Source organism: Ochotona princeps, chromosome 4, assembly GCF_030435755.1.
Source record: "Ochotona princeps isolate mOchPri1 chromosome 4, mOchPri1.hap1, whole genome shotgun sequence".
NCBI classification, from domain to species: domain Eukaryota; kingdom Metazoa; phylum Chordata; class Mammalia; order Lagomorpha; family Ochotonidae; genus Ochotona; species Ochotona princeps.
The window spans coordinates 25,506,388-25,532,503 of NC_080835.1; the positions used below are offsets into that span (position 1 = coordinate 25,506,388).

At 44.5% G+C, this 26,116-nt stretch overlaps 1 protein-coding gene across 2 annotated transcripts in view; it reads right to left on the bottom strand.

The window, feature by feature from the left end:
• Positions 1-26,116, bottom strand: part of EHF (ETS homologous factor) — a 39,253-nt gene that overhangs the window by 12,685 nt on the left and 452 nt on the right. For both annotated transcript variants that reach the window (XM_058663184.1, XM_058663183.1), the window contains exons 2-3: positions 5,668-5,767; positions 1,344-1,589 (exon numbers count right to left, since the gene is read on the bottom strand). In XM_058663184.1, coding sequence (XP_058519167.1) covers positions 1,344-1,589; positions 5,668-5,764 — 343 coding nt within the window. In that variant the 5' untranslated portion in view covers positions 5,765-5,767. The remainder of the gene's footprint in view (positions 1-1,343; positions 1,590-5,667; positions 5,768-26,116) is intronic.

The following is a 26,116-nucleotide window of genomic DNA, read 5'->3' on the forward strand; positions in this document are numbered from 1 at the left end:
AAGTCATGGACAAAGGTCAAAGGTTAAAGGTCAAAGTTGGGAGATCAAAATGAGAGGTCAAAGATGGCCACACTGCCTCCCTAGCCTTTCTGCCTCAAGCATCAATATGGCAAAGCTTTAAAGGAGGTGATTTAATTGAAGGTGGAGAAACAAATATTTTAAATTCTTAAAGTGTAAGTCTATTTTTTCTCTGAGGATTCCTGAAGATTATTTATAAAGCCTTGTTTAGTTTGGTTCTAGCGAAAGAAAAATAAGCAGCCACAGCTGTGTGGTTGGAAGGTTAAGGGAGTTCCCGGAACCAAATGAAGTCATCTGAAATGGCCGTCACAGCTACCAGCTCTGCACCCAGACTCTGGGTCCTCCTCAGTGTTGATGGTAGCACTCAGGTACTCCATCAGGAGCATGGCCCTGGAGCTCACACTTTCAGAGCCCTGGTTGCTTACCCAAATAAAGGTTCTGCTCAACATGAAGGAACACCTTCCCATATTAAACATTGCTGTTTTTGAAAATAACCATTGTTCCTAGAAGAGCTATTTTTTTTTTTTACAACCACTATCAAGGGAACCTTATGCCAATGTCAAAAACATACTGCAAGATGAGCTGTCAACCTTACTGGGTCTTATAAGTCAGTATGCAGCATGTACCTGTCTAACTATGCTATTGCCAATGACTGGCTTTGCAATGGTGACCCATCCATTGGCTAAGTGGGGCCTTCGCCGAGACACCTGGGGCTCTCGGGCAGCAGCAATACCAGATATGACTGCACAAAGATCACACACGTGTCCAGACCATCCATCCTAACGCTTCCATGGAGTCACGTACATTTAAGGATCTGGCAAAATACTGTGAGGCCTCTCTCCGCCCAAATACAAATATAGATCTAATCTCATATATCATCTTTGCCTCCTTAATAGTTCATCTTAGGAACCTAGATCTAGATGACTTTTTATTCCTTTTTTTCTTTTTTTTTTAATCAATGGTTGGTAATTAAACTATTGAACTGTTAGCAAAGGAAAATGAAGTAGTTTGCTTAAGAGTAGCAAGTATTCTATGAATATCCAGCCATTTTTTTCTGTATCCTCGAAAATAAACATAGTGTAGACTTAAGGAGAGAACTACATTGGATCAGCATTTATGCGGGATTGGACACAGCTAGTACCCTGGACTTTCTTAACTCCTGGCTTCTCATCTCTTTCCTACTTCCTTTTCATAGGAAATGGTTAGTTGGAAACGAGACTGTCCTAATAAGGAACCTATTTATGGGGAGAGCATTTGTTCTTCTCAGCCAGCTCCTGGCAAATAAAGAAAGGGAAAGGGAAGAGAAGAGAGAGAAAGATAGTCACCATTCCATTTGAGATGCTGCAGGTTGCTGTAGAGGAGCTGTCCCGCCGTCCCTGCTGCCCGGGTGAACTCTTGCAAACTCATGCTGCAAAGGTGTTCGCCATTGATGTCAAACTCCTGGAAAGGGATGCAACTGGCATCCAGTTGATTGGTGTCCAGGAGGTGCTGGAGCCACTCCCACACCTGGTACTTGGTCCAGTACTGAGGATGGATCTCATGCCACTGGCCTCCAAAAAACCCGCTGGAAACTGCAAAACAGGAGGCAGCTGCATGAGTGACCCCTGGCTGTTCCCGGGGCAGAGTCTCAGAAACAAAGACAAACAGCTGGCTGCCAGAGGTTATGAGAAGCATAACCACAGTGTGTGTGCCCGAGGATGAAGGGTGGAGTGTAAGACGGGAGGCTCACTGAAATGTGGCTCTGTCCCAGCCGCGGCAGGAGCCAGTCAATTAGCCTCTGTGTGCCTTTATGTCCTCTGTAACATCATGTTTCTCTCTAGGGATCAGATGTGGACGTGAAGCCTTAAGTGCTCTCTACTCCCTCCCTACCTCTCCCAAAGTGAAGTAGCATGAACACCAAATAAACTCAGTCGGAGTCTTAAATACTTGGCTCTTTGGCCACATTTGAATACCTCTCTTACCTCTCTGTCTCTCTCATTTTCTTTCTCAAACGTACATACATCTACACACACACACACATCTTAAATTCAGACCATCATCAACCAAAACTGAGTTCTGAAATTAACTTTTTTTTTTCTCAAAGATAACCTTCTTTCTCCTTAAAGCATCCAGTTTATTTATCTGATAACTGTGTCATCCTACTGCCCCAGCTAGGTACAGTAGGAAACATGGCATCACTGGACCTGCTCAGCTATACTTTAAAGCTCTTCAGTATCCACTGAATTTAGGAATAAGCCTGCCTCACCAACCACTATGGCTCCTAACTTTCCTTTAAGTGAATGATGGCTCGTCTTTTCCAGTGTTCTGTTCTTTTAGCCCAGTTGGTATTCAACCTCCCACTTCTATTGACACCCACCCATCTTTCAGTGTCTGAACACCTCACAAAGCCATCTCAGATACCTCAATTCACTGCCTGGGCTCACTGATCCCTGCATTTCTGGGAGATATTCACTGTCTTTCTCATAGTGACCTTTGTTATGTTCTGCTTGTCTTTGAAAGTCTCTAGGCGGAGTCTTCTCCTTTGTAGATCGCATTTTCAAATCACTCTGATACACATCTTCATATCTCCTAAGAAAACTATCCAGAAACCTTGCCATAGTAGATGCTCACTATGCATTGATTTAATGGAACTTACTGTTGAAGAAGAAAGACTGTTGAAAAGACTTGTGAAGCACAATACAAGGTATTTAATTCAGATAGCAGTGGATTAGTAAAGTTCATCCAATTAAATAAATATTGCTAAGTCTCAAATGTGCTGACCATCTTTCTATGTAAAATGCCAGTCTGGGGCTGACATTGTGGCACAGATTAAGCCTCCACCTACAATGTCTGCATCCCATATGAGCACTACCTGAACTCCCACTTGCTTCACTTCTAACCCCGGTTCCTGCTAATGTGCCTAGGAAAACGGCCCAAGTGCCTGGGCCCCTACTACTCACTTGGGACAACCAGATAGAGTTACAGGCTCGTGGCCTTGGTCCAGCCCAGCCAGGCCATTGGAGCCATTTAGTGAAGGAACCAATAGATAAAATACCTCTTCTTGCCTCTGCGTCAAGAGATGCTAGAGTTCCCTGGAAGACAAAGGTGAAAGGGAGCAGTCCTTTCCAGGAAAGGTGAGGGGCAGGGGCAAGGGGTGATGCCATCGCAACCCTCTAACTAAAGCATGTGATGTTCAACTAAACTTGACATGCAGATATTCCCAGAAACTCAAGCATGGCCAGTTGGGGGAAAGATAATGTGAAGAAACTGTCCCTAACCTTTCTTTCAAGGTCATGTTGGATGAGAACTTCTCAAAATTTGATGTGATTATGAATCACCAGGGACTACTGTTCAAATGCAGAATCTGATTCAGCAGAACTGGGGTGAGCCTGAGTTTCTGCATTCCTGACAAGCTTCCACATGATGCTGCTACCATAGGTCTGTAGAGTAACAGGTGCTTAATGGCTCCAAAAGGCCTGATTCTCATGATAGTATGGCCTAGCTCTTAACACCCTCACAGGAGAGGGGGACAGTAGAATGTTTCTGATTCAAATTCAATTTTTCTCAGAATCTACCTTCTGCTTCCAGACTTCAGAAGCAGTGATATCATGAGGTCCAAACCATTCAGGATACAAAATGACCACCATTGGTGATATTTGCCACTCACAGTATGAATCTCACTTCTCTTCTTCATAATCACACAGAAACAGTCCTAGACTTTCCACCTGGGCCCTAAAGTGAAAATTATTAATTTGGGGATAGGGAAGCAACAAGAATTGGAAAAATCTAATTCAAAAATTTAGTTGTATGAAAGTATTACTGGGGCAGGTGTTGGGCCTAATAGTCAAAACACTTTGAAAAGCCTGGATTCTATATCCAGCTCTGGCTCCACGCTATTCTAGCTTTCTGCTGATGTAGAATCTGGAAGATAGTGCACAATGGCTCAAGTAATTGCGCTCCTAACACCTATATAGGAGACCTGGCATTAGCCTTACCTAGCCCCAACTGTTGTAATCACTTAGTGGGCAAATCAATGCACTTACTTGTTCTTTCTCTCAAGTAATTGAAAGGAAAGAAAGAGAGAAAAGGAGAAATGGAGGGGAAAAGGGGGGAAGGGAAGGGAAGGGAAGGGAAGGGAAGGGAAGGGAAGGGAAGGGAAGGAAGGCAGAAAGAGAGAGAGAAAGAGAGAGAAAATTTAAACAAAACAGAAAGAGGAAAGAATTCCCAAATCCATAACCACACAGAACTTAGACTGACTGTTTCCATGTTCCTCCATTTTTTGTGTCTCACAAATAGAGATGTTTGAGAGTGGAATGTCTACTCTTGGTGACTTTGTTTTCTGTCTTTCTTTACTTTCTTTACTCAAGTCCTTTGTCTTTCTTTTCTGAAGAATCATGTTGCTATGACTGTAGCTTTAGTTGGCCAACATGAGATAATAGTCTCAATAACCCAACAATTTAGGTAGAATAAATTCTGCAAACTTTGTATGATCTAACTTGAAGGATGGTTCCTGTGCAGTCTCAGGACAATCACAGAATTTTGTCTGAAATCTGCTGGAGGAAAACTCCTTGTCACAAAGCAGATCCCTCAGCTTCCTGGAGTTTCAGGAGAAACACTGAAAGTCCTCAGAGGTCAAACCTGCTATATTCCTCAAGTGACCTTCCTGTCCCAATCCGTCTTGATCAGGAGCTGGGTTTTCTTTGTGGATCTCTGAAAGCTCAGAAATAAAAGAAAGTGCCCCTGAATTATACTCTTTTCCACCGATTTCCTGGAAAGCAAGCAGGAGAAATATTTCCTGAAACAAATGTCCACAGCAGGGTGCCCAAGGCAGCAGGGTGCCCAAGGCTTCCTGCTCTATTTGGAAGCTTCCTTTTAGTATCTCACAAAGAATCTGAAGTTTGCAACAGAAAACATAACTGCCTAGGTAGAACAGAAGGTTGGTAGGATGGAGGGTCAAAGAAGGGAAGGCCATAATTGTACATGTTATCTATCACTTTTGGCTGGGAGTCCAACTGCAAAGAGACAGAGCTCCACTTCTGTCCATCACTGATTGGAGAATCCAACTCTCCCCATATTCTCCCCGAGTCTCCAACTCTGCTACCCAACAGGCCATTTCCACATTGCCAGGCAAATAAGGTCTACAGCATCTCCGGCAGGAAGTCAGCCACAGGAGTGTGGTAGGATGAAGGATGAAGGTCAGAACTGCTGGATGCTCAGCTGCGGGCTGTCCATATGCCTCCCCACTGGGAATGCAGCTCCTGACTGCAGCAGACTCACTCAGCTCAGCTTCTCCAGTGAGCTCCAGGCTTGATCTCTCTCTCTCTCTGTCTCTCTCTCTCTCTCTCTCTCTCACACACACACACACACACACACACACATACTCATCCCTGTCCTCTCCTATCAAGTCACAGTAAAAAACCTCAACATGGAGTGTTCTTCCCACTTCAATCCCTGCCACACTGCCACCCAGAATCTTGAGTTTGGGGCAGAGAAGATGGAATAGAAAGGTGGTCTTTTGACTTGGCAACCTAGAGGTCAGGAGGGAGCTCTAAGCTTAAGAGTCACCTGAGCCATCCCCTCAGCCACTGCTGAATAAAAGCTGCAGTTTTCAAATGTTCCCTTGGAAGAAGAACGAAAGCAAAGACAGTCACACACGCTCAGCCCTCTTACCGCTGCACGTGGAATAGCTGTCCGTCCAGGCAGGCTGCTGGTGGTGGAGATTGTTGCCGGGGTTCAGATTCATTACACCACTTCCTTCCAGAATCATGATCTGTAGGGGGACCAAACAGCCCATTCAGGCAGTGCCTCTTGGACAACCGTCATTTGAGAGTGCAAATCATAGGGTTAATTTAGGACAAAAGAAAGAAAAAACAACGTGTCTTTCCGTCCATTGCCACAGCCCTTTCAGTAAAAGCAAAACTCACAGCGATTAAAAATGTCCAGGTTCAATTTTCATATGCATGGGGCAAGTCTTTACAGCCACCCATTCATAAATGAATAATCTCTGATCAGGAATGAAGTGAGAGGAAAATGCAATACCTGCTCCCAGGGCGCGTCTGGCCAGCATCCAAATGTTTTACAAAAGTGAAAATGCCAAAGAGATTTTCTCCTAAAGCGCAATCTCAATCAGTGAAAACTCAAGCTAGAAATGGGCAGACCTAGCACCTACAGGGGAACTCTGGTGAGTCCCCAGCCCACCCCATCAGCCCCACACCTGGGAACAATTCCTCCGGGGGCACTGTCTCCTGGGGGTGGGCTGTTGAGCAGAGAGGGTCTCAATCATATCCCAGGAGGTCAAGTGCTAGCTTGGTGATAACACCATGACTCAATGGATTCTCTGGCAGACCTAACCCCTTTCAAATAAAGAAAATGAAATCTTTTCCTTTATGGAAAAAAAAATCATGATTAGTTTTTCTTCTGTTAGAGATCTGGAGAATTCAATAGGCTTCAACAGGTATCTTCCTGCCTCACTCTGCAGGAGCACTTTCTCAGGAAGGACCTGGGAAAGAACTTCCTTCCATGGACATACTGCAGCGTCTAAAGGATGTGAGAAGTCCGCACTAGAGTCCTGCTCTTTGCTCATCTGGTAGTCATGCTGCCCCCAATGCCAGGTTGAGAACACTCCACTCACACCCCAAGTCCAGCTGTGTGTTCAATCATGCAAAGCAAGACCAGTCTCTTTGCCAAAGGTTCTTGCACTTTTCCCAAAGGCTGTAAAAGTGCCTTGTTCATTATAAAATGTTGGGGTGGGGAAAGGCTTCAAGCTTTTACAGCAGAAAATTGTGAACATTTTTCTGTTTGAGGGAAATCTTGCATCCCTGGATGTCACCAACGTCCACAGGAGTGAAATTTCCCACTGAGAGTAGTTCCAGCCCTTGACATCCTTTGCCCTGATTTAGCTACTGCTCCTCTTGTTCTGCCTTAGCGCCTGGGACTGGGAGTAAAGGGGTGTGGGTAATGCATAAAAATGAGCATATCCATTCATTTATTCCATCATATTTATTGGTACTAGGAGAGAGCTGTGATTGAGAGTTGAACTAGGCTGGACTCGAACATTCATGGTGATTACAAGCATCAGAGTGAGATCTGAATGCAGCTTAGGTAACAGGTGGAGTAGAAAAGATGGGGTAGGAACGATGGACATCATAACAGTAAGGGATCCCTGGTAGGGAGATTGGTAATATGTCTTGACTCCCCAAGTAGAAACTTTGAAGCCAGAAGAACTGGAGATGATTCCAGATTCTCCTACTTGCTAGCTAAGATTAGCCTTAAGTCAAGTTACTTAACCTCCCTGAACCCTAGGTTTTTCAGTTTACTCATATGCAAAATGCAGCTCATCATACCTGGGCTATATGTTGCTTGAAGATTAAGTGAGTTTATATAGGTCAAGACCTTGTGGCACAATAAAGTAGGACAAATGTTAGGACGAGGAGAATCATTACCTTTGTGGATAATCTGAGTTAGAAGCAACACTGGGCCTCAGTTTCCCCACCAGGGAACCTAAAGAAGGTGACACCACTGATTCCTAAATTCACTTTCAGAAATCTTGATCCTCACCCTCCAGGAAAGAAAGCTAGCTCACTATCTCTCTCTTAATAATAATCCAACATATTCCTACATATTCCTACCCAGCTTCCTAGAGAATTTGCCCTAAAGCTAAGAAATCAGTCTAGGGACTTCAAGGCAAAAGAAAACGTCCAAGGTGGCTGGGGGAGGGGTGGGCATGGCCCAGTCTCCTGTTTGCTCAAGGCTGGGCTTATTCCTTGCCAGCATTTGCTCAACCACAAGCAGTGGAAAGGTTACTGTTTAACCCTGAGAGGGCTGAAGCTCAGCACCCAGCCCATTTGCACCGAGGGATTGGCCCTCCAGGCTCAGGGCAGCCAGGCTGAGAAAGATTTCCCTGAAATTCTTACACAAGGATGTGACTTACAGGACTGTTTCAAGGTGGTCCTTTCAGTGGGAGTAACACCTGCTGGAGCCCAACTCGGAGCTACCATCCCAGGGTTTGCATACACTGCTTCCCGATCAACAGAAGGCAGGTTGAAAGGACAGAGTACTCAACAGTTGTGGCTGGGGAGATGAGAGTTCAGATTCAACTTCCTCTGCTGGCCCTAGGTGACTTTGAAAAAGTTCCAAATCAGGCTAGCCCAAAACTTTTCGATCCCTCACTTTCCCCACCTGTAAAACAGAAACATTAAACCCGAAGAGTTACCAGAGTGAAAACCACAAAAAAGAATTCAATAAATGTCTCACGGTCAATTTTCTGCTTGTGTCCAAATGCCCATAAGCCCCTTTCCTCAAAGCAAGCACCATTACCTCCCACAACCTTCTGGAAGCATCCAGAACTACTCCTCACCTACAGAGAAACCTTTAGGAATGCAGGAGCACAGTTGTCCCTCCCAGCCAACCCCTCCAGAGGCTGGCCTGTGCACGAACATTGCTCTCTGCTGGTATCCCTTTTCCAAGGGAAAGGAGCCAGCATGGTGAGGGGCCTTTTTTACAGGGCACACTAAATGGTTACCACTCATAAAAGATTTTATGTGGCTTAACCCTTAGTGAGTCAGAGTTCACTTAGGCTCACCCAGGCTTGTGAGCCAAGAGGGTCAGTGTCCCAAGTTCAGCAGGCAGCAGTAGGGACGTGCCCTGAGTGTGGGCTGGTTTGGGTAAAGGTCTTGGGCCAAGACCTACCCTTCTGAGGCCCAATTTTTCAGTTGTAAATGAGGGTGTTTGTCCCCCCTCCCCCGCTCCCCAGCCTGGTAGGGCTGTTGAGATCAAATGAGATCATGGATAATAAATGTGCCTTGAGAACTGTAAAAAGGCTTTATTATAGCCAACCCACCCACACTCCATGTAGACCTTCTATGGTGCATAGTGACAACTTTACGGGTGTAAGAAGTAGTCCTTTTAATTCAAAAGGAGGGGATTGTTAATGCTGTTTCTTTTTCCAGCTCCCTACATTACCTTCAGCATATATTTCATTATTTCCTTTAAAAAAAAAAAAAACAAAGAAAAGAAAAAGTGCCAAGTATGTGAAGAAGAGACTTTGAAATCTGAGGAGCCTGGATTAGAATACCTGCTCTGTCTTTCATCCATGTGACCTTGACTGCGTTAATCTTTCCAAGTCTCAATTTCTCCACGGCTTTAAAAAGGAGTGAAGGAGCAATATTGATTTTTCTTCCAGCCTAAGGGCTGTTTTGAAGGATAAATAATAAAATGAGTTTAAGGGTGTCTCAGCCAGTGCCTGGCACACAGACCCCTCATAAAATCCATTTCCTTTCTTTAAACATTAATTCTCAAGGTGTTCCTCTGGAACTTTGCTTCTCCCAGCACTGGGTGCTCCATTTGGAGCCTAAAGAAGAGGGATTACACCTGTGAACCGAAGGCAAGCTGGGAGAAGAATTGGATACAGGAAGCTGGGCTGACCAAGGAAACCAAAGGAGTGGTTCCTTAGCCATGCAGGGGTTTTCAGTGTGTGGTTGAATTTTGGGGTGGGCTCCTTTGTTATAGGGGCTGCCCTGTGCCCTGCACAGTGTTGGGAGGCATCCCTGGCCTCTGCCCATTCATTGGCAGGCTCCTGGCTTCCAGATCACTGCAGAAGAGAGCCACGACTAAAAAACAAAGCCCACAGAGGTACACAACTCCTGCGTTCCTCTTATGTGTGTGGCGACCTTGGCCATGCCTTAGGCTTTCCGAACTTTTTTTTCCTGTCCTGGGAAACACACAATATTAGTTCCCACTTCGTGAAATTCCTAGAGGATTAAAAGGCATAAAGGTCCATGAGCCTGTGGCACAGAGCCTGCTACACACAGAGTAATGGTTCAATCAATGCAGAGGACTCACCTTTGTTCCCACATAGTATAGCTCGTGGAACATAAGCTAAGTTAATACATGAAGTATCAAAAACTACACACAGGGGCCTGGTGTTATGGCATTGTAGCTTAAGCTTCTACCTGCAATGCTGGCATTCCATATGAGCCCCGGTTCAAGTCCAGGCTGCTTCAGCTTTCTGGCTAATCTAGCTCTCTGTTAATGCACCTGGAAAAGCAGCAAAAGATGGGAAGATAACCCAAGTACTTAGACCCCTGACACCCATGTGGGAGACCTAGGTGGAGTTCCAGGCTCCTGACTTTAGCCTGGTCCAGCTGCAGTCATTGTAGCTACTTGGAGAATAAGCTAGGTAAAATCTTGTTACCTCACTTTGATTCTTCCAATCTCTCTGTAACTCTGACTTTCAAATAAATATTTTTTTTACAGAGGTACAGACACATGTACACAGTATGTTTTATATTGAACTCATAGAGACAAATGCAATGTGGGTTAACCTTTCTGGAAGGAGCAGTGTGTGACCCGATGCCCCACTGAGTTCCAGACTTACACCTTGGCCAGAACTGCATCCCATAGTGCAGGGGCTGAGAAGATGGAGGGTCTGCGGACGAGGATTTTATTCAAGGAAAAGGAGCAGACAAAGCACTGACAAGCACCTGCTGCCAAACTCCCAGCCAGCATCTGTTCGAGCCCAGGCAGCAACTGCCCTATAAATGACAAGTGACCAGTTTCTCTGAAACTTGTGGGCTGCTGGGACATGGCCAATTGAAAAGCTGCTTTTGCAGCAAGATAGTGCTATGCTGTTGCATCGAGTTAGCCACAGCCTGAGCAGTGGTGAAAGGTACAGGCTTCCTTCTGTCCTTCACTTGTTCAATCGACACTTTTCTATAAACATCAGTTTCTGTGGTACCCCAAGGTGCTTCTGTGCCAGGCACATAGAGGCAAACACATGTCCCTGGGTCTACCTCTCCTCCAGGTCTTTATCAGAGGTTGGTTTCCCTTCCAGAGGAGTCCCTGGTCACCATCACACACATACACATGAAACAGAGCAATGGACCTGACACTAGGCTTGACAACTCTCACATATTGCCTGCTGGCCAGTGGCAAATTGTGCACAGGACAAGGTCAGGTCTAGCACAGAGACAGAATCTCAGCACACTTGAGTTAAAAGGAAACATGTCAGAGTGCAGGGAACATCTCACTCAGCCTAGCTTCACCGTATGGGAGTAGGAGAGCTCAGGTGGCAAGGGCTGAAGTTTTGATGTTGCCCCTTAACTAGTGACTTGGAACCTGGGGAATTTCCATATTGCCCCTACAGACTCATTTTCCTATATGACAAAATGTGCAAAAGCATAGAGTTGATATGACAATTAAATAGCCTCCAACATAATTATCTCATACATGGCAAATGTCCAGTCAAGGTTCATCTTATTGTAGGATCTACCCATGAGTCTCTCTTTAATCTGGATTGCTCCACTCTGGGGATATGCTTGGGGTAGGAGAAAACTACCCCAAGAAGCAGGATAATGTAATGTCTGGGAGTCTCGGGCTCCAGAATAACATAACCATGATTTAAATCTTGACTTCACCAGTTCACCGAATGGGGCAGGCTTAGACATGATACTTAACTACCCCAGACTTTAGTTTATTCATTCACAAAATGGGAATGATAAGAGTTGTTGAGAGACTGAATGAAATGATATCTTAAAATGCTTGAGAAGGAGTGATCCTGCAAGTACTTGATAAATGCTAACTAATGTCTACAATTATAGCCATTGTTTTTGTTTGATTGAACTTCCAAACAGGAAATTGAGATCCAGGCCTATCTCAAGCAAAGCCTCAAGTCTCCATCATCTTCACAATATTCTCCATCTGCCCGACACAGGCAAGGCCGGCACTGCTTCCTCAGCCTCCCCAGCCTTCATTCTAGGTCCTGCCGTGGGATGCATCAATACTGCTAAGTTATGAGCCACAAAGCTCCTCTCCTGCTCACAGAAGCCATGCCATTCTTTCCTTGTAGGCACAGTTCTTGCCCAAGGAACTGAAAGCTACCCTCCTGCTTCCCCTCTTCTCGCCAGACTCACTGTGTCCAAGGCTGCCAAGCATGGTGTGAGGGCATGCATCCCAAGCTCTGCACAGCCATGGGCATTACACTCCCACACACCCCAGCTGGCGGGCAGGCGCAGAGCAAAGAGCAGAGATAGCAGCAGATCTGAAACATAAGCTGGCAGCACATTGTAGCTTAAGGACTTCTCCATCATACAGTGTCCCGAGGTACAGGAGATACTCACAGACTACAAAGAACAGGCTCTGGGATTTGGGGAAACAGGATTAGAAAAGCCAGAAGGAGACGCTATGAGCCTTTTGCAGGGAGCTGGAGTCATGTATTCTCTAAACCCAGGAGTCTCTGCTTGGTCCTAGGACTCCCAACAACTACTCCCCTGACCTCTCCTCTTAAATGTACCAGGACAACCTCCCAAGGGAGACTCACACAGCCCAGTATGGGCCTGCTCAGCTGGAGAGAGGTCCACTCTAAAAATAATAATAACTCTATGTAGTAACTAAGGCATATTGAACACTTACACCGTGCCAGCTCTGCGCTCATAGTTTTAAACGCATCATCTCAACCAAGACTGACAACACATCTCTGAAGCATTATGTCATTTAACAGGTGGCCTATTTAGCGTTCAGCATAGTTACACGACTGATTCAAGATCACAGCAGTTAGTAAGATTCTGAATTAGAAGAAAATTCAAACTCAGACTGCCTAAACCATGAGAACTTAGCCACTTTCTGCTGGGGATGGGGTGCACTGCCAGAGAAGTAAAGCTGCCCTTGACACATCCTCCCCTATGCATTGCTGGTCACGGCTTTCATTCTCCCTGCGTTGTCTACTCCACTGCCCTTTTATTAAGCCTATATATATATAGTACACAGGCATGTATTGGCACACCCACATAGGTACACATTGCTGTACATATGCACACCTACAGACAGAGTTAATGGCAATGTTCTCGCTAGGACTCAACAAGGTTATTTTCAGATTTTGTATCCAGAAAATAAACCGGTCCACAATTATTTAAGCCTTACCTGAATTAGACCTCAGGTCAAAAACCATGGTTTGCTCCCACTGCAGAGGCAAAGGTACACCAGGAGCTAGCAGGGCCACAGGGCACATCTTTAGCAAAGCCTGTGCCTGCACTATCAACCCCTAGGGATACAGAGACAAGGCCATGGTCTTCCTCCTTCCCAGCAACCTTACTCATCATCTTTCAACCACCTGGCAGCTGGCTGCCATGTGGCATTTTTGCTTCTCAGGCCACGAAGCCATCAGGACTTTTAAATAATTGCTTTTACAATGAGAGAGATACCAATACTATTCTTATTCCTTCATCAATGCTACCAGCAAGTGCATTCACAGCATTTTCCCTCAGGATGTTGCAACAGTTTACTGACTTCCTGTTTCAATATGACTGTTGTGTCAAAGGACTACTCCCAACAAGAAGGAAAGAAATTTCATGTACAAGTGAAACGTAACTAAACATAATCATCCAGATAGTATTTCATGTTTTTACAAATGAATTAAGATGTGAGTCAAGCTTGGGGAATGCAGTGATGCCCTCCATAACAGGGAATTGCGTCTCTTCTTAATGTATTTTGAAACAGATATTTTGTGTTCCCAGAGCAACATCAGATGTACTACTCTTGGTATTTCAACCTTTTTCAGCATCAATTATGCATTGCTGTCCAGGACAAGCCTGGATCCCTGACAGGTGCACCTTATCATAAACAATTTGGAAATACACATATAATGCCGATCTTTATCAGCCTGGTGCCAGACCCAAGCAAAACAGCACCTACTGACAGCAGTAGGCACCAGAGTTGATCAAATGACAAGACTGCCTTGAGTAACTCCTGGGGACTTTATCAATCCCACTCAGATATGACAAACTAACAACAGGGCAAGTTCTGCATTTTTAAAAGCCACAAAGCCTTTTGAGTCCTCACTAGAGGCTAAGGCATGCTATCAAAACCACATATCCACTTTCATTTGCACATGCGTTCTGTGGGCCCCCATCCCAAAGAACCTTGAATGAGACAGATCAGCGGACAGAAATCTCTTTGGCAATTCCTCTGACATTCACGTTGGATTGAAATCCAAAGAGAACTTTCTAAGAAAGTGAGGGTTGAGAGATATGAATTTACTCTGACCTATGAGAGAAGGCCTGAGAAATTCCAAGCCTGCTCTCTTCCTGTCTTAGGTGTGCTCTCATTCTCCTACACTGACACCAGGAAGGGCCCATTGTTCCTCTCCATCAGCATCTGATGGAGCAAACATGCTGTAATCGGGTAGGATTACTCTGAGCCCAAGGATTCACTATTGTCTCCACCATCCCCAATCCTCATAATCTGTCTCTCCACTATGCCCCTTTCACTATTTTTAAACCAAATGACCATAAGCTGGAGGAAAGAAAACACAGCAGAAACAGACACCTCCTTTTGTAAAGGCACAAATATGGAAACTTGGAGCCTCTGGCTTTACTCCTGAAATGCTAATTTTCCCAACTGACTGAAGAAACCACGCAGGTGTTTCTCCAAGCACGTGCTAAGAAACCATTTGTATCATCCTATAAAGAGCCATTAAACATGAAGTGTCTGAGGGTCTCACCCCAGACCTTTGCATCAGAAATTGCATTTCTGAAAGCCTCCCTCAGCAGAAGTCCTTGCAAATTCTCACCATTGAGAATTTCTGGTCTTCAGACTCACCTACTAGCCTCTCCTCGATTTCCTATCACAAGAAAGCTAACTCCAGAAAAACTCCCTGTAAAATCAGAGGCAAAAGATTCAGGGGAATTCAAGGTTCAATCCATCTGTGAAGAATCCTATTATTTGCTAGTTTGAGATACTGCAGTTCCTAAAGGTCAGAACCCCCCAAACCCAGTAAAGTCAACAGTGTGTGGCTACTGACAAGTGTGTGTCTCCACAAGCTGGACAGATAAGTGACAGCATGACTTTTGCAGAGCATCTATGGAAATCCAACCTCACCTCAGTCCTTCAAAAGACTGTGTCACCTCCCTGGATATTGGCCTCCTGTGACCCAAGAAAATCAGTGACGCGGCCTTCAGCAGAAAGTAAATATCACTGAGCTGCTAAAAATATTTATTCATCCCTCCAATTAATAAAGACCTATCAAATGTCTACTAAATGATCAACACTGAGCTAGGTGCCAGGAACATAATGGTGAACAAAACACGGACGTTGCCCTGCCCTGATGGACTATTAGCAAGGACACTACTTCCAAAACAATAGTAACTCTTTCCAAAGTGGTCTGAACTCATTCCCTACCTCCCATTGGTAATGGAACGGAGCAATTGCCCAGACAGCCAGAAATCCTACGTTGGCATTTGAGAATAACTAAGCTCAAAAAGAATTTCACCTAGATCACAGCGCCAAGCCTCCTCTCCCCACCAGCCCCATGCTCTTGCCTTCCCAGAAAACCCTTACTGAGACACGCAGTTGGCAGACAGGATAATGCTTCTGAGTTTCACCAAGCAGCCTCAGCCAAAACCAATCTGCACTTAGGACAGAATAAAGCAGTTGGTTGTCTGGACAGCTGAACAGCTCTCCTCAAGACAATGGCGTGTTTATGTATCAGAGGGTTAGGAGCAGGTTGTTAACACAAAACCCCCCATGAACAGAGCTGCTGATTTGGGCACTGGCAGGGGCTTCTGTTATCTTCTAAATACCTCCCAGAGGGTATAAGCCCTACCTTTTCATTTGAGTTGGCAGCAGAGTTATTTTTTTGCACCTGTTGCTCTGCTCCGATAACAACGCAGTTAAGCATTGATTTGTTGGAAAATAAACAGAAAAAAGCAAAGAAAGGCATCTGCCCAAACAGCCTGAGCTGGTTTGACTGAGTGTTCATGCCAATTTGTTTTTCCTATAAAACCAAAGAAAAACCTGTACTTTCGAGCTGGATGCTTCCTCCCACTCCCACAGAACAGAAGAAGGTATAACTAAGCCAAGCAGGATCTGATGGGACCGAGAAGCCAGAAGACACTGTACTTTTCCATTGGCTGCTCTGTGAGGGCACTGAGGGGTATCCAAAGCCTGCTGAGAGATATGGCCAGCCTCCAGCCAGCCTCAGACCATGAATCTGATCAACAAGGGCAGACAAGGGGCTGCTGGGATACCATCGAAACCCAAATGACACTCTTCCGAATGGTTGACTTCCAAAAGTCAATATGTTTTAGAGAATGGGTGTGGTCTGTGGGCTGCCTTCTGAAGCAGAGTCAGCACAGCTGAACCTTATACTAGCCTCTCCCACACACCTCCGGCAGCCAGCCCTGGGCAAAGAATGCAGATTGAATCCCCGTAGCCCCCAGCCCAGAGCTCTCCCATTGCAGGAACGAGGCTTGCACACCTACCTCCAAGGTGGAGTGCATGGCTTCACTCATGCTCGGCCAAGGAGGTTGAGGTCCCGGGTCCCAGGTGGAAAGAGTCTGAGATGTTTGAGGTGTCATTTCTGCTTAATCCAAGCATCACCCTGTTCTCATTTCTCAGGAGTTGGTCAATATCACATGACAAGCAAAGGCCAAAAAGGGCCACAAAGGGCCAAACAAATCACTCAAATGGAGATCATGAACAACACTAATTAAATGATGGCATCATCAGCCAGCCTTCCACACGCACTCAGGAAGCTTCTTAAGACCTCGTTCTAGACTTTAGAGAAGAAAATGCAGTCATAGGTAACATGGAAGGCTCCCCTCAGATACCCACATGCCCGAGGCATTGTCTCAACCACAGGGCCTTTGCCTGCCACCAGACCACTGGCTTAGTGGGGGAGTCACAGCCATGGAGAAAGGCCACAGAAAAGTCACTTCGCCAGAAGCATTAAGAACAGGGTGTTCCAACAGGGGAGGGATATGGCTGGCTGAACACTCCCAGGCATTCTTGTCATGAGCAGGGCAGGGAGTGGAGTGCCTCCAAACCAAATCAGGCAGCAGAAAAATAAAAGATTTAACAACACCCTTAGTTGACTGAAAAATAAATACGATCAACTGTGCAGGAATGTGGGAAGGGTGGAGGGAGGTGAGGGGTGGGGATCTGAGCCAAGGAGGGGTGGGGATGCATGGGACAATGGATCTGATCATTTCAGGAATCAGATTTCTTCCGAGGAAAGGACCGAGATGCTCAAGCCAAGGAAAAATTAACAGCCACCAATTCAGAATGTCACAGATTCTATAATTGCAGAACAACAAAACTATGACAGCAATGATAGTTGATAGTCACTGCGTGTTGATGACATGCTCTACATAAATTATATTATTTAAGCCTTATAATAACCTCAAACATCGATACTAACGTTATCCCCATTTCATAGATGAGACAGTACAGAAAGGTTAAGCAACTGGCCCAAAGACACAGGCCTCAGAAGTGGGCTGGTTCTACTCTAAGTGTGCTATGGCAGGGGTAAGAACAGCAACCTGATTTCTGCAGCTTAAAAAAAAAAAAATGATCCTTGTGTTTCTGAAGAGAAGGAAGATATCCCCAGGGATCTTATAATTGTCATTTGAAAGTTGAGATTCTTTAAGTTCAGTTCCCAGAATTTTTTAGCTAATTATGAGAGCATATTGATCATCCTTGAGCCCTATTAGAGAAATTCTCCTTCAGTACACATCATTCCAGACACCTACAGATGTGTCACCACACAGACCCAACTGTTAAAATTTTGACCAGGGGTCAGGATTGTAATGCAGTGGGTTAAGCCACTGCTTCCTTTTCCAGAATCTTCTATCCAGTTCAAGTCCCAGTTGCTCTACTTCCAAGCCAACTCCTCCTAATGCGCCCAGAAGACGATGTTCCAAAGCCACATGTGTCAGAGACCTGGATGGAGTTCTGGGCTCCTAGTTTCAGCCTGGCCCAGACTCAGCTGTTGTGACCATTTGGGGAGTGAACCAGCAGATAAAAGATCTCTCTCTTTCTGACTCTCCCTTCTCTCTGTCACTCTGTTTTTCAGATTTCAGGTAAACAAATAAATCTTTAAAAACAAAAGTTTAGTCCAGCCTCCTCTTGAATGCCACAGCTTGACTCAGGGACAGACTGTCTCTCTGAAGCCATTTCAGGCATGATAAAAGAGCAGTAATCACAACAAGAGGAAAACTGCTGAAAAACAAAGGGGAATTATAGCTCTTTGGAAGAGCACCTGATGACAGACCTGTGTGTGTCATGAATGTCACACTAATGAGGGCAAGACTATGTATACATTCTTTGGGAAGCCCAAGTCCATCTCTCAAAGAAATCTAGAAAAATTCTCTTTCTTTCACCATTGCTACTATGATCAAGCTTTAAATCTTGCAATAGTTCATTGAAACTAAGCTGTAAAGGCTAGTGCTGTGGCACAAGAAATAAAGCCGTCGCCTCCAATGCTGGCATACTGCATGGACACTGGTTTCAGTTCTCACTGTTCCACTTCTGATTGAGCTCCTTGCTAGTGTATAATGTGTAATGCAACAGAGGGTGGCTAAAGTCCTTGGACCTCTGCACCCAAGTGGGAGATACAGAAGAAACTCTGGGCTTCAGATTGGCCCAGTTCTGGCTGTAACAACCATTTGAACCAGCAGATGAAAGGTGTCTCTCTCTATCTGGCTCTGCCTTTCAAATAAATGAATAAATCTTATATATTTAAAAAAAAACACTTGGTTGTAAAATACAGATCAAACCTTGTAAGGTATACAACTTTAGCACCTTTGCAGCTTATGAACAAATAGCATTCAGACTTTCTCATGAGTTAGAAAATGTCCCTTTTTAGAAAAAGTGGAGTTATCCTTTTATATAGATAATCAATGACAGTAGGCAAGAAAGCCAAGTTCCCTTTTAGTGTCTTCCTATGAGAACAATACACTCTCAGCACACTGGACCTGCTTCCATCCAGAACAGACTTTGCTCTGCATCTCTAAGCTCATCGGTTCATGCAGCAAGCCTCCTGGAAAGCAAAATAAAGATGAAAAACCCATCCAGAAAGATTTTCCAAAAAATCCAATACCCTCTTGCCAATTATTCAGCCATCCCTCCAGTAGTTTGGAAGGAGATTTTTGCAGCACAAGCAAACCTATGAAAGTTACCAAATCAGAAACTGTATCTCTCCTCCTCAGCAGCCTCAGCTTTCTTCCAGAGATCAGTTAGCTGAGAGAGATCAGAAGGACCAGAGGGCTCTCCATGGCCTCAGATGCAGCCAAATACCAAAACCATCATGCCACATTTAGATGCAGGACCAGCAACATCATTTGAAGGACTTGGTGTCAAAGGGAAATCCAGAAGGCTTATTCAAAATTTAAGCATTTTAAGGCAGAGATAGTACAGCATTAAGTCAAACTCAGAGTCTATAAGAACAAGGCCCTGTGCAGTCACACACCATGATCTTGACTCCCCAAGGAAGCCAGTCAGTCCCAGCCTTTGCCTTCACTTGCACCAGTGTTCAGTCACCACGGAAGGTAGGAGAGCCTTTCTGTCACTGGCCCAAGATTGTTATGACATTGAACCTTGCTGAGAGCAGCTACCTAACAGAATCTGGCTCTCAGGACCATCACCATCATTGGTGGTATTATCACCCTCATCATGCCAAGTCCCTCCACAACTCCAAGGCTACCTAGAGACAGAGAAGACCTAGCTCTCTGCTTTGGTGGAAATCGCCACTCAGCTGACTCTGTTCCGAGTCATTTCCTCAGCCCCTTGGGAGAGGATACTATCAATGGTGGGCTCTTCACCTTTATTTGCAACACGAATCAATTTTGTATTCTCAATTCAGTTATCAAAACATTTTTAAGTAAATGTATAATATCACAACAGTATGTGTGTTTTCTATTTAATCAACACACCAGACAGGAATATGTACTGCAAGTCTAATAACTTCTGTCATGTCAGATATTGTTGTCTTGAAACATCTCAACAAAGTGTAATATGACATGAAAACGTGATTTCTCTTGATGACAATCACAGCTGCAGCTAACACTAATGTGGAGCTTTGCTTACATTCCTATTGAAAGAAAATGTTTAATTAGAACTTAGAGAGAATATTGTAGTCTGTTTGACCTTTAAATTCAAATACCCCTTGAATTCTCTCTAGGGACGCCAAGGCCCCAGGCTAGGAGGCCTTCTTGATTTACTAACAGCCAAGACTACTTACGCCGCTCAGCGTCTGAACAACACTTCCACATGATCAGAACATTTGAGCAATTTAACGAGAGGCAGGCCCCTTAACATCTGAGCAAAATAAGCCAGGAAGGGTTTTCCCCAGAACCTCTAGACTGTCAGTGAGGAAAGCCATGGTAAGCAATGTCTGGAACTAACTCTCTAGCATGTTCGGGATGGGCCTTAGTAGATGAAGTCACAGTGACTTCACTCATGTGAACTTCCTGGAGGGCAATACTTTCTTCTGGAGGCCCTATGCACCAGGTATCAAGGTATCAGGTATCAAGGTATCAGGTATCAAGATACCAGGCCGGGAAGGGAAAGCCAACATATTAGCCTAGTGGCTAAAGTCGTCGCCTTGCATGCACCAGGATCCCATGTGTCCAGCGATTTATATCCTGACTCTTCTACTTCCTTTCCAGCTCCCTGCTTGTGGCCTGGGAAAGCAGGTGAGGACAGCTCAAAGCCTTGGGATTCTGTGCCTGCATGGGAGACCCAGAAGAAGCTCCCGACTTCTGGCTTCAAATTAGCTCAACTCCGGCCATTGTGGCCACTTGGGGAGTGAACCAGCGGTTGAAAGATCTTTCTTTATGTTTCTCCTTTTCTCTGTAAATCTGATTTTCCAATAAAAACAAATAAATATTTTAAAAACAAAGACACCAGAGTGTTTCCACACCCAGTACATCCCAATGTACAGACACCCTGGTGCCCATCCCAGATCTTTCCCCTGTACATCCCAATAATGTGGCTTACAAGCTAATCAAAACGAGGCTCAAAGTAAAGTCGTGGACTAATGTGGTTTATCCCATCTCCCTGCTGTGTATCTTCCCTGGTAAAAACCCTAAAGCATCTGCCCCCACCACCACTATCCCCCCAAAAAAACAGAAGCAACATTGATCATTAAGAGGAAAAATATTCCAAAATTTCATACTCATTCACTCCAACCAACCTACCAGAGTATCACTGGAGAAAAAAAAAAAAAAGCCCCTAATTGAATCTGTGCATTGACTTCCATCCCACAGATTGATAATAACCTACTCAGCAGCATTTTTTGTTTCGGTGCTTTCACATTCTATATCTAATTTAATCCTTAGAACAGCCCTATGCAGATGTTTGTTATTAACCCCATTTTCAGAGAAGGAAACTCAGATATTCACAGCATATTATATAACAAGACTGAAGTCACTCAACTGTCCAGCAGTGACATCAAATTTGAACCAAGAATTTTGACTAAATCCAATGCTTATCCCAGCTGCCTGCAGGCCACACAAACTCAAAACCTGCTGCCCCATCAGAAAAAAAGCAATCGTGCTTTATTCCTCATCAACATTCCTTGAGCACAGCCTTCAGCCCATGGAGTGAACACAGTTGAACAGCACACTCTGGTTTTCTAAGTGGACATAGTTGAGGCAGAAACAGGGTATAGGGTCTCTCGAAGGTCTACTGACAAGAGCAAAGCAAGACATGTTGGTAGTCACTACGATGACCCTAGAAGACATGCCTATTTCCCAAGACCCTTTGTCATACACCAAAAGCGGAGGACCTCGTCCTATTCTAAGAAAAGCTCAGAACACTTGGAGGCATTTTGCACCAGGCTGATAAAGGGATGGCGGAGTGGCTGACAGCTCAGATCTGTGCCTGGACTGACAAGGGCCCAGTCTCCAAGATATTTGTTGTGTGCTTATGACATTGGGCATGGGGGAGGTGGCGGCATATATGAATGTTTAACTTTACCACAATTACAACATCAAAGAAAAGTGGGCATCTCGATAAGGTCATACAAAAGTAAAACTAAGTTGTTATGTTAAAATACTGGAGTTAATGAGGCAGTTGGCTAGTCTAATAACCTAATTTAATTGGCATTCTTTTTTATTTTTTTTTCTTGCATTATGAGAAAGCATGTTTTGGGTCAGGCATTCAGTCTAGTGGTTAGGATAAGTTAAGATGGTGGATAGGATAAGTTAGGATTGTTAAGATGTCTGTGTCCACGTAAGAGTTCTGGGTTCAGTATATGACTCTGGCTCCTGACTCTAGGTTCCTGCTTAAAGAGATGCTGAGGAGGAAGAGGGGTAGATTCCGGCCACCCACACAGGAGGTCTGGATTGCATTCCCAGGTCCTGAGTTTGGTCTGACCCAGCCCTAGTCATTACAAGCATTCAGGGGGTGAATCAGTGGATAGGAGCACGTTTCTTTCTCCCCCTCTCTCTCTCTTTCTCTATCAACCCCCTTTTCTCTCTCTCTCTCTCTCATGAATCCAATAAATATTTTAATAAAAACTTTAAATAATGCATGCTTTCAGTGTACCTATACTTATTAAGAGGCTTCTAAGAAAAAGAGATAGACTTGGGACAGGGTGGGAGTAGGATGTGAGGAAAAGTAAGGAAAAGGAGAGAGAATGGGAATTCAATGAACCAAAACAAGGGGCCTAACCCTGTAAAACAAACCAAAGTCAGAATATGATTAGGTGTTAGTGAAATCAGTTTTCAAAGGAGTATTTTACAGGGTGTCTCTCTTAAATAATACCCTAGGAGCCTCGGTAAATAGGGCACCATGCTTGACCCTGTTGCAAGCTTCATTTGCTCCAGAAATAGAGCTCAGGCCCTCTGAGAACAGCCAGGGCTCCAGATGGGGCTGGCTGCCAATGGCTGGACCAGACTCCCCTTATGACTACCCACAGCATCTCCCTCTAGGTGAAATGAATCCATGTCTGCACAACCTTCCTATTTCACCGACATTAAGTCAGACAAGCACCCCAACACCATACAAACTTTGTAGAAATCACAGATACCCAAATGTTTACTTTGCAGCAGGCTGCCTCTGTGTTTTATAGAAGATGCCATGATAGTACTGCTCCCAAGTATCTAATGCTCCCTGTGGTCCTAAAGCAGTCAGTTCAATGCCTCCACACACAGGCCAGCATGGACAAAGTCAATTGACTCAGGTGGGGTATCATCACAGTGTAATTGAACACTCCTATGGCATACAGCCTCGGGGGTCAGGTCTCAATTCCTCCACTAGCTATATCCCTTAACCCAAAGAGCTTCAGAAAGCTACTTGATGGCCCTGCTGGGCTTCTTTTCTCTCATCCTTACAGGACGCTCCTCACCCCAACCCACTCGCGGCTTCCACACACTTGTCCTAACCCTGCTGACTTCCAGGTGTAGCAGTTCCTTGCTCCACACCAACCCCTGCCCCCTTGGTCATTGAAGCATGCAATCTAAATGTCCAGATGGATCTCATAGGTGATTGGGTTCCAACCTTTTTGCCCAGATGAGAAAACCAAAGCCCAGAGAGATAGAGTACATCACGTTGGTACACAGCTTTTTCCAAGACTGGAAAGCCAGGTTTCCTGACCACCGCCCTGAGCAGTGGCCCCCTGATTGTTTTTCCTACTCTGAGCTCACATCACTACCACGCCTGTCTTATATTCTACAGGAAAAGCTCTTTAAGAAATGTACTTTCTCTCTGTGAAATCCAATGACTTTTTTTTTAATCAAATAACTGCCAGAATCAAAGAAATTCTTACTCCCCTCTGAACACTCCAGCTTTCTGACCTTGTAGCCATTTCGACTTGAAGATATGCTCCATTCTAAGATGAGCAGCCCTCACCCTACTACACTTTTTATTTTCTGCTTGATCGAATAATCTGGTCCTTCAAGATCTTCTCCAATCTAAATAAACATGATAACAGTCCCATATTTTTAATCCGCGCATGACTGCCTGCTCCTTAGAATAAATCAAACTATTTAAAATCTTATTTCTGAAAGTTAGCGATGGGAACATCCAATAAAGTTAATCATCTACCTCCTCCCTTCAGTTACTCGCAGATTTCAAAGCACCTGGACAAGACGTGGTTGCTCACCTGTCTCTATCTTCAGGTGGTCATTCCCACCACAAACCCAGCTTACCCAAGCAGATAGCGCTGGTGCTGTGGTCAGTTACCCAGTAACAGAGGCAAGTTGAGAATGTGTGGTCTCTAAACACCAAGCCAATGCCTCCCAACCAGAGCCCCACCCACAACAGAAAATGTCACCACCTTGACTCCACCAGAAAGCAACCTTAACAGAGGAAAGGGTATTACAGCAAAACGGTATTACTGAAAATCAAGTTTGGGATTTCAGCCTGGTTCTATAAAACCATGGATTGTTTTTGCAAGAGGGCTCGCAAGTTCTATCATACTATTCCTGGTATCCACCGAACCCCAGCCCTCAAAGATCTCTTAATATTACATCTGTTTGAAAGGACATAGGGGATGGCTGTGTGTGGAAGAAGGGGTCAAAGCTGAAATGCTCTTAGCTAATTTCTCGTAGCTGCCATGCCTGTGCTTGCTGCTATCACATAGCTCAAGGTTCCTACACTGAACTTTGGAGACAGCAGTCCTCCAGTTTCCAAGCTCAGGGAGATGAGGAAACAGGGGAGTGATAAGGAAGAAAGACTCTGGAAAACTAAATTCTACTCCTGCAGACGTGCACTAAGGTCAAAATGTAATTGAGTCCAACATTTTGACCTCTCAGTTTCTCTTTTGCCTTAAATACTCAAGGTATCAAAAAGATATTGAAAGAGGATCTGCATAAAGTTGGGAAGTTATCGGAACATTTTAAATCATCCACAAACACAGAACCATGAGTGAGAATGTAGAGTTTAGGGGGGTCCAAAAAGGCAAGGACTATTGGGAGATTAAATTAATACATTGAAAAACTTTAAATGCCCCCAAAAGATATTTGAACCTAACAACAGGGGATTTTAGCACAAAAGAACATAAACAATCAAATTCGAGACCTTCTGTACAGGTAGGACCATGATCAAATACATCACAGTAACCACTACCATCTTTGAAAGGTCTGGGCTAAGGCCGCCATCTTGAATGGTAATATAAAAGAATGTACAACACAGTTGTTCCCTCAAATTGACTTTTAAAATGCCTCTCTAAAATATTTTAGAAACATAGTAAAAAGCTTTCTCCCAATGATATTTATAACTTTTTCAAGCATGATTGCAGACTTCCAAGTGACTTTCAAGTCATGTTCTGTCATGGATTTTGAATCCTACTAGGCGTCAAGGTGGAAACAACATGATCCTGTGTAACCCCATACCATATAGACATTTATTGTTCTAGAATTTTAGTCACAAAAAAGGACAAATAGATCCTTCTATAAACTTCAAACAGAGCTATTAAACTCATGGCTAAAATCTCTGGAAAGCCTTCACAGATTGCGTTGCTTACCAGGCAAATTCTTCCAGACAATATATCTTCATCTCTTATTGGAAATTGACTTTTCTCTTAACCTCAATGGAATTATCACACAGCTCTTTGTAACATCCTACTGTCCTTGGACACGTTTAGAGCTCTCTCTAAACCCATCCTCATACGCACACACAGAGCCAGCGTCTGAATCAGCCTCTCCATCAGAAGTTCTCAGAACTCAATCATTTCTCACTTTCTCCCTATTAGCCACAGTTGGTACAGAAAACCTAAAGACACATCAGTGAAGTTGGGCTCACAGACCCTTATACAGGCTCTTGAAAAAAAAAAAACAAGACTGGGAAAATGCTAACTCAGTCAAAATGACTTGTTCAATTTGGCATTATTTACCAACAAGAAGATTAATCCCTTCTTGTACCCATTTGAATTTACACGGGGGCCAACACTTCTTTGTGATGTCCAAACAAAATCAATAGAGTCCCTGTTAGGGAGGCATTTGCTGCTGCTGAGTCATGTCTGCCTGTCTGGCTCTGATAGCCCATCGGGTAACAAAGGGTTACTTTGTCCCCTTGTGATAGGGTAAACACCCTTAGCTAAAGCTGATTCTTTTTTCCTTCTGGGCAGAGTTACCTCTAGGTGCTCAGCTCTCCACCAGCAGCCCTGTCTCCGTTGGCTGTCTTATGGCTTCTTCCAGCATGGATGTACACGTTCTTGCCTATTTACAGCCATGTTCCCATACTCGAACTGACCTTTCCCTACACTTCATGAGTCAGAAAAATTACCAGCAGAAGACATCTCTGGAAAGTGAAGCCATGTGTTCTGAGCCCCAACAGCTATTTGGCCAAAAAGTTCTTCACTGAACTGTGTAGCAAATTGACCTGTCCCTGCCTGTTTGCTTCA